The 13,918-nt window shown below is 51.6% G+C and overlaps 2 protein-coding genes across 2 annotated transcripts; one reads left to right on the forward strand and one right to left on the reverse strand.

Annotated features, from left to right (window-relative positions):
- Window positions 1–119: 119 nt before the first annotated feature.
- LOC34617668 lies at window positions 120–2,491 on the forward strand. The gene is made up of 4 exons (XM_026337719.1): window positions 120–296; window positions 730–867; window positions 1,108–1,222; window positions 1,557–2,491. Exons 1-4 carry the CDS (start codon window positions 120–122, stop codon window positions 2,489–2,491), a joined length of 1,365 nt encoding a protein of 454 aa, XP_026193504.1.
- A 2,098-nt stretch (window positions 2,492–4,589) lies between these two features.
- Window positions 4,590–9,456, reverse strand: LOC34617667 (coiled-coil domain-containing protein 61). Its single transcript, XM_026337720.1, has 12 exons — window positions 9,358–9,456; window positions 8,718–9,028; window positions 8,230–8,531; window positions 7,880–8,004; window positions 7,602–7,691; window positions 7,268–7,390; window positions 7,071–7,120; window positions 6,738–6,935; window positions 6,158–6,312; window positions 5,422–5,791; window positions 4,766–5,157; window positions 4,590–4,612 (listed from the first exon to the last, which is right to left on the reverse strand). Exons 1-12 carry the CDS (start codon window positions 9,454–9,456, stop codon window positions 4,590–4,592), a joined length of 2,238 nt encoding a protein of 745 aa, XP_026193505.1.
- Between the last annotated feature and the right edge of the window lie 4,462 nt (window positions 9,457–13,918).

Consider the following 13,918-nt stretch of genomic DNA (forward strand, 5'->3'; position numbering starts at 1 on the left):
GCGAGTCGCGGAAGGCAGCAGAATTTTGTGGAGTGCATGAATGGGGACACCGTTGAAAAACGCGTAGATGCTTTCGTAGACTTGCAAGTAACTTCAACTGCTAGATACTAAAGTAAGGAATGTCACAGCATAGGAGACGCGTCCCTATTTCGAGTCTTTTAATGGTATCGAGGAACGCCGCTGGGGTCAATCGATGTGATTCCTCTCTTCGTTTGCCTTGTGATTTCGTTTCTGTCGAACTCAGTCTTGAAACTAATGGAGCAAAAAAATTTAAATCTGGCTGGATAAGACCACAGGTAGTGCTTTTTATCGCTATATTTCCTTTCGATTCAAGTAAACGGAAGAAAGACGGAAGAGACAAGACGGAAATGGAGACATCACCAATCCGTGAGCTCTTCAATGACTTTTGATTTTCTCCTAGTTCGTTGTGGCAGATTATGTTTGAGGAGCATCAGTATGCAAAAATGTGTGTCAAAAGAAGTGTGCACAAGAACCAGCAACCTACTGCGTGCCTGCAATTTCAAAAAACAATGTTGAGTTTTCGTGATTATTTCGCATTAAGGAGATCTAGATTCTATGTGCATTTCGATTCTTACCACTAGATGCTTACAGCTCAAGCCAAAACATACAGAGCATGGAATTTCTTGTTTTGCATCACCACGCCTGTTGGGGAGGGACGTGTTGAAAATCAGTCGCCTTTTGGCCCACATTCTGTGGCTTCCTCTTTAGGCCAGCACCGTCAGAGAGATCAGCCCAAAGGTAAAGATGGACTTCGGCAAAAGGAAAAGCAGAGTTTCTCACCGAAGTTCAGACCCGTGGACATCCGAAGCACTCAGCGTAGGGAAAACGAAGCAGCTTAATGCTGCTGTAGCCTCCTTCACTCCGCTTTTCTTTTCGTGTGCAGTTTTTCTGCGCCGGATCTCTTCGCTACTCTTTCGATACACGCTCGCATTCGCGTAGAGGAAGGAATAAGGCTGTGTTGGGGTGCTAGAAGAAAAAAATAACATGCTGCACGGCTTCCATTCCTCCCTCTGTGGCTGTTTGGTTACCTTATCGCCACAATACGTGATTACAGCTCTTCTTTGCTCTACTTTGCTAATGTGTTAGGGCGAGAGTTTTAGGGCTGTTCTCCTGTCCGTTGAGTTGGTCCCTGTGTCAGGCTCTCCTCCCAAAACCCCTCCAAGACCTTCAACTCAGGCCTTGCCCGCTGCAGGCAATCTTGGTACACTCATTGATGAGTGACGCTTAGCATGCGTTGAGTTTGCAATGTTCAATCAGATTAAATGTGCCAACCGGGGAATGATTCGGGTGCAGTGTAGCGTTTAGTGTCCAATCGTCTCCGTTTGCCTGTGGCACTCCGCACTTTTTCCCAAAGTGTACATCGCTATCCCAAAGCTTTCTGGCGGTTAGCTGGTGTTGCACAATCCATTTATGGAACTTAACCCTGTTAGCTCCTGTGTGCCCGTTGTGATTGTGTCTGCGTCTGCCTTCAGATGCACAGCAGCGCCTTCTGGATGAAATCAAGTGCGTTTAATTCCTGTTTTTGCAACACTCAGAGGCGCGCATGCAGTGTAGTTTTTGTGTTTGTGTAGTGCCGAGGGAAAATAGTAGAAGTTGTACTGTTGCTGCACTCCGCCCGGGGAGGACGCCTGTAGAAATCGGTGGACTCCAAATGCATTCTGCAAACTCCTTTGCTGGTGCTTGCGCTTGTCCTAGATGCTGTCACTCTGAGATATCATCTTTGAAGCAGATGGTGTCTTTTTTGACGGACGGTGCCACCCCTCTTCCTGTGCCCCTTGAGGTCTTCTACACCATAGGCCGGCAGTACATGATGACGCACCCGCACTTCTACACTTTGACTCTGCCCCCCATAGATCAGCTCCAAAGCATCACCACAAATGTTGCAAGGCTCCATAACGGCGTTGCAGGAGTGCTGGCAGATGCAGGAGAGGCAGAAGCAAAACAGCGCGAGGTGGCAGAAGCAGAGAGAATCCGACAGCAGGCGGAAGAAGCAGCCATACAGGAATTGATGAAAGAACTACATAGTCGCGAAGAAAAAAATGAAAATTTAGAGCAGTGCTTGAAAGAAAAGGATGTACGGTTGGAAGGAGTAAGCAAGGAGCTGGTGGAGGAGAGAGCAGATAAGCGGCGTCTGGTTCTTGAAGCGCAGAAAAAGGAAAAAGGTGCTGCAAACGCTTGTGAACGGCTAACGCGCGAGGTTTCCATCAGGAAAAAGCTGGCAGATGCTCTGCAGGAGCAAAATGAAGTGCTTCAGGAAAAGATGCGGCTGCTGAACAAAACGATATCGAAGAGAGAGAAGCAGGCAGAAGCCGTGTCTGATGAGCTGCAAGTTCTCGAGAACCAAGTTCTTAAAATAGCGAAACAATCGGAGACTCTTATGGAGAGGGACGAATCCAACAGGCAGCATATGAGAGAATACCTCGCTGTAAGCTTGACTGCCAATCCTTTCAGATGTGCACACACCCTGTAGTGTGCTTGTACTCCTGTCTCAGCTTCCTTGTACGCTGTAATGATATGCCTTATCTTTAAATAAACCGTGATGTTTTCCGCTTTTTCTCAGACACTGAAGGCAAAGCAAAGATTGAAAAATCAAGAAGAAAAAAATGCATATGAAGCTAGCAAAAACCGCGGTGTGACAGTCCCTGTCCTTTTTTCTTTTCTTCCAGTTGAACTCTCTCCCCTGCTTCGCCCCTTGGCACATATTTTGCAATCAATCTTTGGCCCTGTCTACTAACGGTTCAAGGGCGTGGGGCCCGCCTGTGCCGTTTGGATTGACTGGTTGGACTGCAGCTGTTTGTCCAGTTTTTTTTGTTGTTTATTCCTCTGTAGTGTGCGTTTGGACTCGCAGCTGCGTCCACAGAACCACCCGAATGCAACAAGATCACTCCGGATAACCGTGGGAGCTCTGTGAGGCACTGTAAACCTTTTGTTGTTCTCGATCTCTTTGGCCAGTCATCCCCTGTCTTATCAGGAGCGCTTTTTTCTTTGCTAACTTCTCTATTTGTTGGCTCTCTATGTCTCCCCCACTGCACTCTCTAGTGCCACGCTGTTAGGGCCATCATTTGGCATCCCAGTTCCTTCCATTCCCCTTGGAGCTCACGAAAAGTGTTGCCGGCGTCCCAATAATGGGTGGTTGGTTGAGATAACCTTATATACTTCGTTTGTTTCTCATCCACAGCTTTTTCGAGTGGAATTCCTACACTCCGACAATCCAGTTTATGCCCTTCAGCAATGGTGCGCTGGCTTGGTCCTCAGCTCACTAAAACCTGTTAAAGATACACTGAAAACCTTTCCTTTCTGTGTGTTGTTTCTGCCAAGGACGATCCTATTTGCCTTACATTATATTTCACTGCCGTCATCCCCTTCTACAACCTGCATGCTGAAGCCCTGTAACTTTCCCCATTGCACGGGCATCTGATACACAATATGTTCTGTGTGTTTAGCTACATGCCGAGATAATCCTGAAGCCTGTTGCATGCATCCACGAATCGATCGTACGCTCAAGCCTGTGCATCCCATCCTCGGCACTTCCCTTTCGACTCTACCCTTCTTTCTGCACACTCCCCCTGCTTCGGTTTTTCTATGCATGATCTCAGTCAAGACACTTCCTGGCGTCACCAGCTAAGCGATCCCTTGAATGGGATGCCTGCTCCCACTTATCCCCTGACGAGCTTGGCACCGTGGTCAAACGAGAGTTATTTGGAGTGCCCGCAGATAATTGATTCATCCCAGATGGCACAGACGCATCCAATGAACGCTTCGGGGAGCTATCTACTAAGTCCTTCCTCCCACACGGCTTCTCGCAAAGCCGAGATACACCTGAATGCATCTGTTGGCAGCCCAGTCAAAATCGGCGGCCGCCAGACCACGCGGTCAGTGCGCTACGCGCCCGATACGTGCAGTGGACCTGTGCTTCCCGCCCATGCAGAGGGGGGCAAGAATACGCTGCCTAATACAACATGCACGAGACAAGAAAAGCGATGAGGCGGCTACCTGGACAGTGGCATTGAAGGAAAGGAAAAGAAGCACTCAAGCACGAATAGTAACATCCCCGCAGGCAACACCCGAAACAGTAGAGAGCGCTCACTTTCAGGATTCAGCTTTTCTTTAAAACGTTATTTTATGCACGTGTCAAGCTTGTAGAAATGACAGCTCATCAGCTGTCAATTGTTGGTGCTTAAGTCTCCTCAAGTGCTTTGAGGCAGGCTGCCCGCCCGACCCCGCTTTCCCATGGATCCTTTAAAGCCCACGCACACCCTCATGTCCATAAAAGTGATAATCTGAAATAAGGCGCACGTTGTATTTCCCAGAGAGCCCCTAGACTGCCTTTTTGCATGCCCGCGATCGACAAGTCGCTATTCACAGAACACCGTTCTGCAACCGAACTTGACCGTGGGGCTGTCCAGTAAGCCAATGTACGGTGCCCCAGACCCCCATAAGGCAACAAAGCACTTCTTATTGGTGTACAGACCACACCTGAGCCTGTCGTCTTTCCCTAGATAGTATCTATAAGACTTTTGGATCAGCAACAAGGGATTCTGCAAGAACCTAGGGACAACCCTCCCTCGTCAGCCGGGTTCGAGGAAATACTCTAAAATCATAGAAAGCCTTTCACAGCCTGATGGCCGCTCTCCGAGCCCATTACGCGAGAATCCCCCCATAGGCGCTAGTTGTGTGTGCAACAACCGTGCGCACATGAAGTAACCGATATTAGGGTTCCTCGGGCAAGCCCGCATCTACGTACCCAGCGTCCCGCTGTCCAATCCATTTTCCATAAGCCGGAAACTCTCGCGGGTGGACCGCAGGAAGCGCTGGAGGGCAGTCAGACGCTCGTCGATCTCAGAAAACACCGCACGGCCACCAGCCACTCCCTTAAGTGCGCGTCCTCCGACCTCCACAGTCGCGTTGGAGATTCCTTGCTCGGAAACTTCTCCTTGAAAGTCACGGTCGTGCTGGGAATTTCCGCAATCAGTGGGCTTGAGTCCGTCGCACTCTGGATTTCCTTGCAGCAAAGGAGGGGCCGTGAAGGATTTGGTGCGGGAGCCGTGCACAAGAGGGGGAAGTGCAGGCTCCTCTGGCCCCTGGGAAACTTCTGCAGAGAGAGTGTCATGCGAACTGGCGGTAGTAAGGGCCGAGTTCATTTCCTGAGGTACCCCTGTTGCTAAGGACCCCTTCCGATCGTCCATTTTGTTGCCACTTGCTCTCCAGACGGGCGCACTGCCGTGTGCCTGTTCTTGCAGAGGGCACAGCGTGAGGGGCTCAGGCAGCATTAGGCCCTCCCCGACGGCAACACTTGCAGCTGGGGAGCGACAAGGACTCTTTCGAAGCTCCTTTCCACTCTGCACATGCCTGGACAGCTGCTGTTGCGCCTGCTGCGGCTGCTGAGGCGCCTCGGTGCTGCCTCGCTGCCTCAGCCTTTCATATTCCTCCGCGGATAACACGACAAACGATGAATGCTGAGGCTGTTGCAGCAGGCAGCGCTTCGCTTGCAGCTGCTGGTTGGGGTGCTGATTTTCAGGGCCTAAAATTCCACAGGCCGGAGGCAGCGCTTCTCCTTCACAGCGAGCCTCAGCAGCGAATGGACTTTTTTCTCTCAAGCTGCAGTTCCCAGGCGACCTCGCACACCCGGCGTTCCTCACGGCAACCTTCTCCGGTACTGTAGAAGAAGGGGCTCTATGGCTGTTGCAAGAGCTAGGGCTTTCCGCCGCATTCTGTGGCATGGCAGATGCGAGGGCCTGGTGGGACGAACACGGAGGAATCCTTGCCACAGCTCGGTGGCGACATCTGCGCACCGGAAATGCAGGCAGCAAGATACAGCAGCCATCCTGTCTCATGGACTGAAGCGCTCATCTCGCTTCAGGAGTGACACACACATCCAGCACTGGCCGACAGATGGACAGACACGAGACTTACGCGCCAGGAGCGTGGGCAGCGCCGCTCCGCTTCGCGGCAACACAAGGACTGGAGGGGCCCCCCCCAGGGGGCGGTCTCCAGCCAGCGTGAGGGCTACGGAGCGCCTGATGGTGCGTAGTGGGGCGCCTAGGGGGCCCCAAGCTTTTGCAAGGGGCCCCAAGGCGCCCTGATGGGCAGCCACAAGAAGACGCCAAGTAAGGGCTGTGGCTGCCACAGTGGTTACTGCCGCGGCTGCTACTGCACACAGAGCCGATCGAGTCTGACCGCTGCCGCGCTCGAGAAGAAGCAGTTGATGCCATCAAGGAAGCCGACACCCTGGAGGGGCCCCCTGGTCTAGCCCCTGGTGTGCCAGACCCTTGTAGGCTTTCCCCCAAGCCTCTAGGGTGTGGCGGTCCAGAAACACGAGACCTGAGCATACAAGGACCACCCCAGCAGGCGCAAACGCAAGGGTGAAAGCTGTCTTTCCTTCATGCCTCTTGTAGGCTGGAGACTGAGTGCGTAGTGCGTAGCAGGGATGTGGATTGAGACAAGTTTGGAAGTGCGAGAGAGCGGTGCCTGTCCTAGGAGGCCCTCGAAAAACGCAGCACCCCTGGAAACGCTGGAGGAGCCCTCTGCACTCCAGAGCAGCCATGTGGGGTCCGACATACTGCTGGAACGGACGGGTGGGATAGGGGGAGAGCGACCTGCCCCTCCTCCCTGTTGGAGCTAGTGGACAAGGCAGCAGCCTCGCCGGCCGAGGAGATATGGGGGGGGCCCTCATGGGGGGGGCCCCCCTTCCCCTGCCATCCGGAGCCTCTGCATACACAAAGGATCCACGGACTCTGGCACGCGCCACAGAGGCGGGAGGCCCTCCTCTGGAGACTCCGTCCACGGGGTGGTAGCCAGAAAGAAGGCCTACTCTGGCTTCCTTGCACCGGCTAGCCGCATTGGAATCGAGCGATGAACAGCGGGATGAGGCGGACGGAGCGGTCGGGTGAAGTGTTTCAGAGGAGGCGAGAGACCTATTCAGAGCGTAACAAAAAAGAAACATCCCAGTCCGCTGCGCCTGAAGCGCCACTCCTGAGGGGCAAGCCCCCCGAACAGTGCTCTGGTATCCGGAAGAGCTCAGTTAAACGAACTTTGCCAGAGTCTCTCACCTCCTCAGACGACAGCTGTGAGCGCGTAACCGCGCCTCTAACTCTCGGACCTGCAGCAGGCTACCCAAACGCACAAATCCCCCACATTGGACTCTGCAGCACGTCGTGCACTGCGCGAAAGGCGAGGGCGCGCAGGGGCTGCAGAGACACCCCGTAAAAGCTATTCAGGCCGCTTGTGGAGGATGGGTGCTGCTGACTCGGGTCCTGAGGGAGGCCTCAACTCTCCTCAATTTGTCGATCTCCGTGCGAAACCGCTGTGTCTCCCTAGCCCGCAGCTGCCTCTCCGTCTGCAGCCGCTGCCTTGCCATAAAAAGCTCAGCCTGAAAGAAGCCCGCAGCAACAGTGATCTCAAAACTCGGCGCTGAAGGAAGCCCTCGTAACCAACGATTCCTTTGCTAGGGGTTCCGTGCCGCTACGCCTCCTCGAGGCAGTGCCAGTGGTGCCCCTGTCTCAGATGCGGATGCAGACGTGGTCGAATCCCCTTTATTCATACAAAAAAAAACACAGAACAAGCGATACAAAAGGGCGTACCTCCACTGTATGCAGCTGCGTCATGAGACCCTGGGGATCGTCACAGTCTCGCCTGAAGAGCGTGCCTTGCAGCTCCCGACGGCATGCCGCCTGCAGTTGCAGCAGCAACAGCACTTTGGCTTAACATAGGATGCATTCAGCAGCATTGGACGGACGAAGGAGGATCAGACGAAACCCACGGAAGATTTCCCCCCTTTGCCTTCCCCCGCAGGCACATCGTCCTCATCTCCAACTACCCCCCCTTTTTCCCGCACGCGTTGAGCACAAACGAGCCTTACGCTCTGCCTCTGAGCTTCACGCAGAGCCGCCTGCTGCTCGGCGACAAGAGCCCTTAGCCGGCACAGCTCTGCTGCGGCTGGCAATTCTGCTGGCTTAGCAAGGGCATCCTCTTCCAGGGGATGCTCTAGAGATCCCCGAGGATGCAGAGATTCAGCACTCCCCAGAGGCGTGCAGCAACTCCCCTTTGGGGGGCCCCAGAGCCTCTGGAAATGCCGATGGAGGTCGTCGGTATCTGCTGCATCGTCACTTGTTGCGGCGCATGCAGCGGGAAACACATTTTGCTGCTGCTGCTGTGGCTGCTGCCGCGCTTTCCATTGCACGAGGGTGCTGGCGTGGCTAGGCCGAGGGCTCACGACGTGCAACAATGCACGTGGTGTCGGTTGCTGTTGTTGTTGTGTTGGCGCTACTGAGGTCGCCTCTCTGCAATTGCTCCTGGGGGTTTCTGTAGCGAGAGACGATGTAGGGGCAGCAGCGGAAACTGCTGCTGCCCCTGCCTTGTTCGTTAGGGCGAGTGGATAGTGAACCTTCTTTCCGTCCACAACCTTCGTAACGATCAAAAACAATTTTAGATCCGAGGGAACCCCCTCGGAGGCCTCCTCGGAGGGTGCCAAACCCCCCGCTCGCCGTTTCAGAGTCTCCAGATCTGCAGCGCTGCAGCAAGGAAGAACAGGGTGCAACGCTGGAGGTTGTCAGCTCTCGACTGCTAGGAAGCAGGGGGCCCGCAACTAAGTGCTTCCCGAAGTAGACGGCAATGTGGACTGCCGGAAAGCGGCAACATCAAAAATACGGGCTGGATCGTCTAAAGGCGAAAGGAAGAGTTCCTCCTTTGTGGCTCACCTCCATAAATTCAGAAACGCCCCAACAGCCTTCGCATGTTCGGTGAAGGGGGGAGCTTTCTCTTGGGTATTTGCATCCTTCTCCGCAGCTCGAACAGCCACTGACAGTAACTCCCAGAGGCCACGAGGGGCCAGAGGAGAGCCCGTGCGGAGGGTCAACTGCTGAAGAAACGACTCGGTGTACTCGCCTTCCCAGCGCGCAGAGAGAGCTCCTCCGTTCCAGGGGGGCCCCACAGGAGAAACCGCCACTGTCATCAAGCTCTGAAGGATCTGAGGATTGGTCCGCCAAGATAGCTCTACACAGTACTTCGCCTGAAGATGACAGGTACAAACTCGTTGAACAAAGAGGCACTCCAAGATGCCGCCGGCGTGAAACACGCGGAGCCGATACGACTTACACAGCACTTTGAAACGCGTCACCAAGTCATGATTTCTCCACTCAAAGGCGCTGACGCAAAGGAACATGGTAACACGCGTGGAGGGCTTCCCGAAGAGTGTGCTTTATAAGCACTAACGCCGTCCAAGAGCCTTCAGACCAGGCTCCCCCAAAATTCCACACAGACCACTTCCGAAGCCTTCATGCGGATTCAAGGGCTCACTTCATGGACAAGGAGAGGTCACCGTTTGCATAAACAACTTGCCTGTCTTAATAATACTTGGGCACTCAGACTCTCCACCTCGGGGTTCTGGTTAGAGGTGAGAGGCCCCACGCCGAGCGGATCTGCACCATCTTCTCCCATTTTGCAGGTTACTGTGGAGATCTGAGAGCACTGAGGGCCCCCTAGGGGGCCCTACGGGTCGGCCTCGGCTGCTCCAACTGACGACACTTAAGGTTGGTGGACGAGGGAAACACAGCAACGACCCGGTTGTTTTCTGGGAGTAGATATGCTCCGTTATCTCTCTCTACTATGATCTGTCAGAGTAACTGATTTGAAACAGTGACAAGTTTGACCCGAGAGGGAGAGGGCAATGACTGCGGAGCAGGAAAGCGTTAGGACCCTCCAGAGGCCCCCGTGAGTTTCCATGCGCAATGATTCTTCCTGTGCTTGTCTTTGAGCCACGAGAAAGGCTGAAACAAAGCACCCCTTCAATTAAGAAGGGAAAAGGAGTTGTAGGGGAATTTTAGGGGAATTGCGGGAAAATATTGTGATGCCTTTGGTGCTTGGAACAGGCGGGAGGGCCCCCAGGTAAGTCTAGGGCCTGGTGGTGGGAAGCGGGCTGCTATCCTGCCACGATACACTAGAGAAGGAGAAACAAGGGATAAGAAGCAATATGTTTATGTAAATAGTGAACGGCCACTAATGAAAAACGGTAACCGCGAGCACTCAAATACCCCGCACTTGCTGAATCAGAAATGGACTACAGCTGTGGTAGTGATGGGGAAAGGAGGCAAGTTAATAAGCACCATGGTAAAATTATTGTCCTAGTTGCTAAGCATCCGGTATGAGGCATATTTATCGAAATAATCGTCATGTTTGCCTTGCCATAGTGTCTGGCAAACAGACGCCAGAAGTGGAGTAGTCCAGAAAATGACCATATCTTGTAGTAACCGTCTCAAAGTGGCTGAACTCCGATAAAGCAAACCTATCTTTTCTTGATCCGGATGCATTTACTAAGCCATTTACTTTGCAGGCTCTTATATTCTACCCTTTGATGTAAGTACCTATTTAGTATAAGATCGCCATCGCGTTGTGTTGCAAGCAGGCTTACTGGTAGGGTGCTGTACTTTCCCTACTACACTGTCACCCTCAGACAAGTTGGGATTCAGCTACGGTTCAGCGCACCACAATGCGTGGTGTGGATGCTCGTATGCGATGTACACTTCGGCGCACACCTAACTTATGGCAGTACCGATCTTTGACTAATTCATGTGTCCTGAGCTAAATATGTGCAGTTATATACTGTGCCCCGAAGATTAAGCTAGCTGTGCCTCGACTACCCTGCTTTCCCTAATCCAGGACCACGTAGTATTGGGAGAAATGAGGAAGTGGTTTTATTTAGAAAGTACCTACTGAATATACGTATTTCAGTTGCAAGATCCAAGACGAACAGCGTCCTTTCTCTCTATTTCGCGAAAGGTAACAGTATTCTAAACGCAATTATACGATAAATGATACTATGTGTACAACAGTGTCTTACATGAAACCACGAGTACTGCGTGCTGGTGGCACTTGAAATTCTCAGGTGAACTGTAGCGGGGTAAGCTGCACTTCGCAATTTTTACTACAATTATCACATATACTTGGTAAATGGTATAGAATCGACTGGTTGGTTTGTCTCTTCACATATTGTAAATCTTGCAGAGTAGCACTAGCCCTCCACAACACGCAATACAATGTGCGTGCGCAATGCCACGTACAACTAGCTGAGGCTGCTCGTAGCGCGCAGAGGGTGAAGCTACGCACACCCTGGCTCCACTCACGAAGGGTAATATGAGGGGCGCGGGTAGGGGAGAAAGGAATTTTTTGGAAAAACTGTAATGACTGTAAAGTACCTGTTCAGTCTGGATTGAAGTGTTTTCTTCCGTGGTCACAAGATGGGGTGTTGCACTACTGCAATAGAAGCTGCCTAGGTGAGCTTGAGTAATTATAACGCTTTCTAGGAGTGAATGCAAAAGGGTCATCTAAAGTAGAGTTAGCTACACCATTAGAGTTGTCCTGGCAGATGTACTGCACGCCCAACAGTGGACAATCCGACATTGTATCGCTCCCTATTCGCCCTTCACGAAGCTCTCCGCAGCCGCTAATTGATTACCCCAAAGTAAACAACTGGCATTTTCGCTATACAAAAGGATGTTGGTCAGGTTGTTCATGTGGTAAGGCGCAGTTGAATACGTACCGAGTTGTCTGCTTGTCCAGTGTACGCGTTGCAAGCCAGGGCTAAGTGATACACAGAATGCTGTGTCTGAACACTAACGTGCTACATATAACTGTGTGGGAGTATACGGAATTCTCAGAGGGTTCTTCGATGTGCACTCGAGCTTTCCTATTTCGCCCAGGCCGGAACGCCGTGGAGTAAGGAAAAGGAGAAAGCGTTACTCTTTTGAGGAAGGTATTGTGAGATTATTCATGATTCTACATGCATTGGAATCTCAGAGTGTCCATAAAGAAATTCTGGGAGAAGCTTTGCGCATGCGATCCCAGGGTAGATGGGGAACGGCAAGCCAAAAAGTGCAGATCCGCTCTCTCACACACTCGAACTGCATATTCTGATCGAAGGAATCAATTCGAAGCCCTGAAATGATCTTATTTGCCATTCCACTGTCATTTTATTTACTTTGTCCTGCTTTACAGAAAAGCTTGTGTTGCGCTATCTACTGAGTATGTTGTGTAAAGAAGCCTTAGAAAGCCGAACGTTACAGGCAACAGCCTTCGCATTCACTGATCACTGCCCAAACCCATATAAACACGAATTTTTAGTTGAAACTGGGAAGAGAGAACAATTGCTGAAGGCCACGGTGAAACGTCGCGAAAAGCACATACATTATACAGGACTCGCTGCAAACCCTAACCACGAAAAAATCGGCAGTGGCCATCTGATGATTATTCGCAACTGTGCGTGTAAGCCGTGCTGCTATGGCAGTACAGACTGCTTTTTAATATCCAGCAAAGTGCCCCACAGGCCAAGAAAATCAAAACCTTCCCCTCGTTCTTCCACCTGTCCAAATCATACGCGTGGCTGATAAGAGGCCAGGTCGCTGGAGGGCAGACGATAAAGGAGAGAGTTGCTTCCACAACAAGCTGTTTTAATAACTTCTTCACTTTGTTCCTCTGCTGATGCAGTTGTCTCCGGTGTCTATGCAACCAACAAGTGCGCCTCGATACACCCCAATTAGTAGCTGCAATGGGGTAATGTGAATATATCAAATTAATCTTCGACCGATTGGCTGCACGCCGAGGGGGAGTAAAACTGCGTCCATATTTATTCCTTTATCTTGTCCCACTATTTCAGTAGCAATGACCACGTCCCTTTAGTACCACCTCTTGTAGAGCCCCTTGTTTGTTTGCGTGTCCCTGTCTCTCTTTGTCCTTCCCCACGGTTTTGTGCCTACACTGTGTCTCCGGTCCTTCAACCACCTCCCGCTATGCTTGCCATTCCATTTTTCTGCCCAATTCCAACTGGTGTACGTAAACTCTACGGTCTCAAGCTTTCGCCTGGTCTCGATTGTACTTCTCACGGTGCAAACCTGCTCCAAAACGTCCAAGTAATGATACTCTCCTAAGTGGCGGAATCCCTTCGTAGCACTACATTGAGCGTGCATATACTTGGTATTAGGCTGCATACTATGGATGCTCGAAGGTTGCAGCTTTGGAAAAACGCATCAATTCTCTACTCTAGGAGCAGAAAAAGGTATCTGCTCACACATAGAGCCCGAGAAAAATAAAAGCAGACGGCCCCAATAAGCGACAATTCCATACAAGGTGAATTCGTATCTGGGATCTTTTGAAGAATATGAAATACAGTAGAATTAAAATGGAAGACAGAAGCAGGTACAAGCATGCATTCCAAGACTAAATGGAACACGCCACAATAACTCACCGCTGTATGAATAAATAATGTGGAAGACTTCAATTTGCATGAATGAAACGGCAGTGTGCAACCCAACTCGAATGCAAGCACCGTGTGAATCTACCTCAGACCCTGGAAGACGAACGAAGAGACAGCCCTCGTCGCCTGGCTCTGCCTGTTCATTCTATCGTAATTGGGTAAAGATTTCTCAATAGCAGCCATCTTGTGCAGGCTGCCACCTCCTTAGATACCCTCTGACACGCCTGTGTATCCACCTGCCCGCAGTAAGAAATGACGATTCATCAACAAAAGTGCCCGTCTTGCAAACGCTACAAGACTGTCCACTGTCCGTGCTCTTTCCCTCTGCCTCACGGCCGAACAAGACAGCAAAGGTTTCACAAACAGCACAACACAAATAAGAATCTCGGCCGGCTCCTGAAGATAAAATACAGAATGGACAGGCCGGGAACAGCGATCCAAGACATCGATGACATGATGCCTATCCCGTTGTCACATGCAGTGTCCGTACTAACACTGCGGAGCAGTCTTTTCAAGACTTCGCTCTTACTAGACTTCGCCATGCGTCCAACTACTGCGTTTTCACTCATTTGACACTCGTACGTCGGGTGCAGAGAGCGTAACCTTTAGGGCATAATCGTCCGCTTCAGCTGCGGCTGCGGCCGCTGCTAGGTT

This window comes from Cyclospora cayetanensis, unplaced genomic scaffold (genome assembly GCF_002999335.1).
Source record: "Cyclospora cayetanensis isolate NF1_C8 unplaced genomic scaffold, CcayRef3 CcayRef3_contig_2, whole genome shotgun sequence".
NCBI lineage: Eukaryota > Apicomplexa > Conoidasida > Eucoccidiorida > Eimeriidae > Cyclospora > Cyclospora cayetanensis.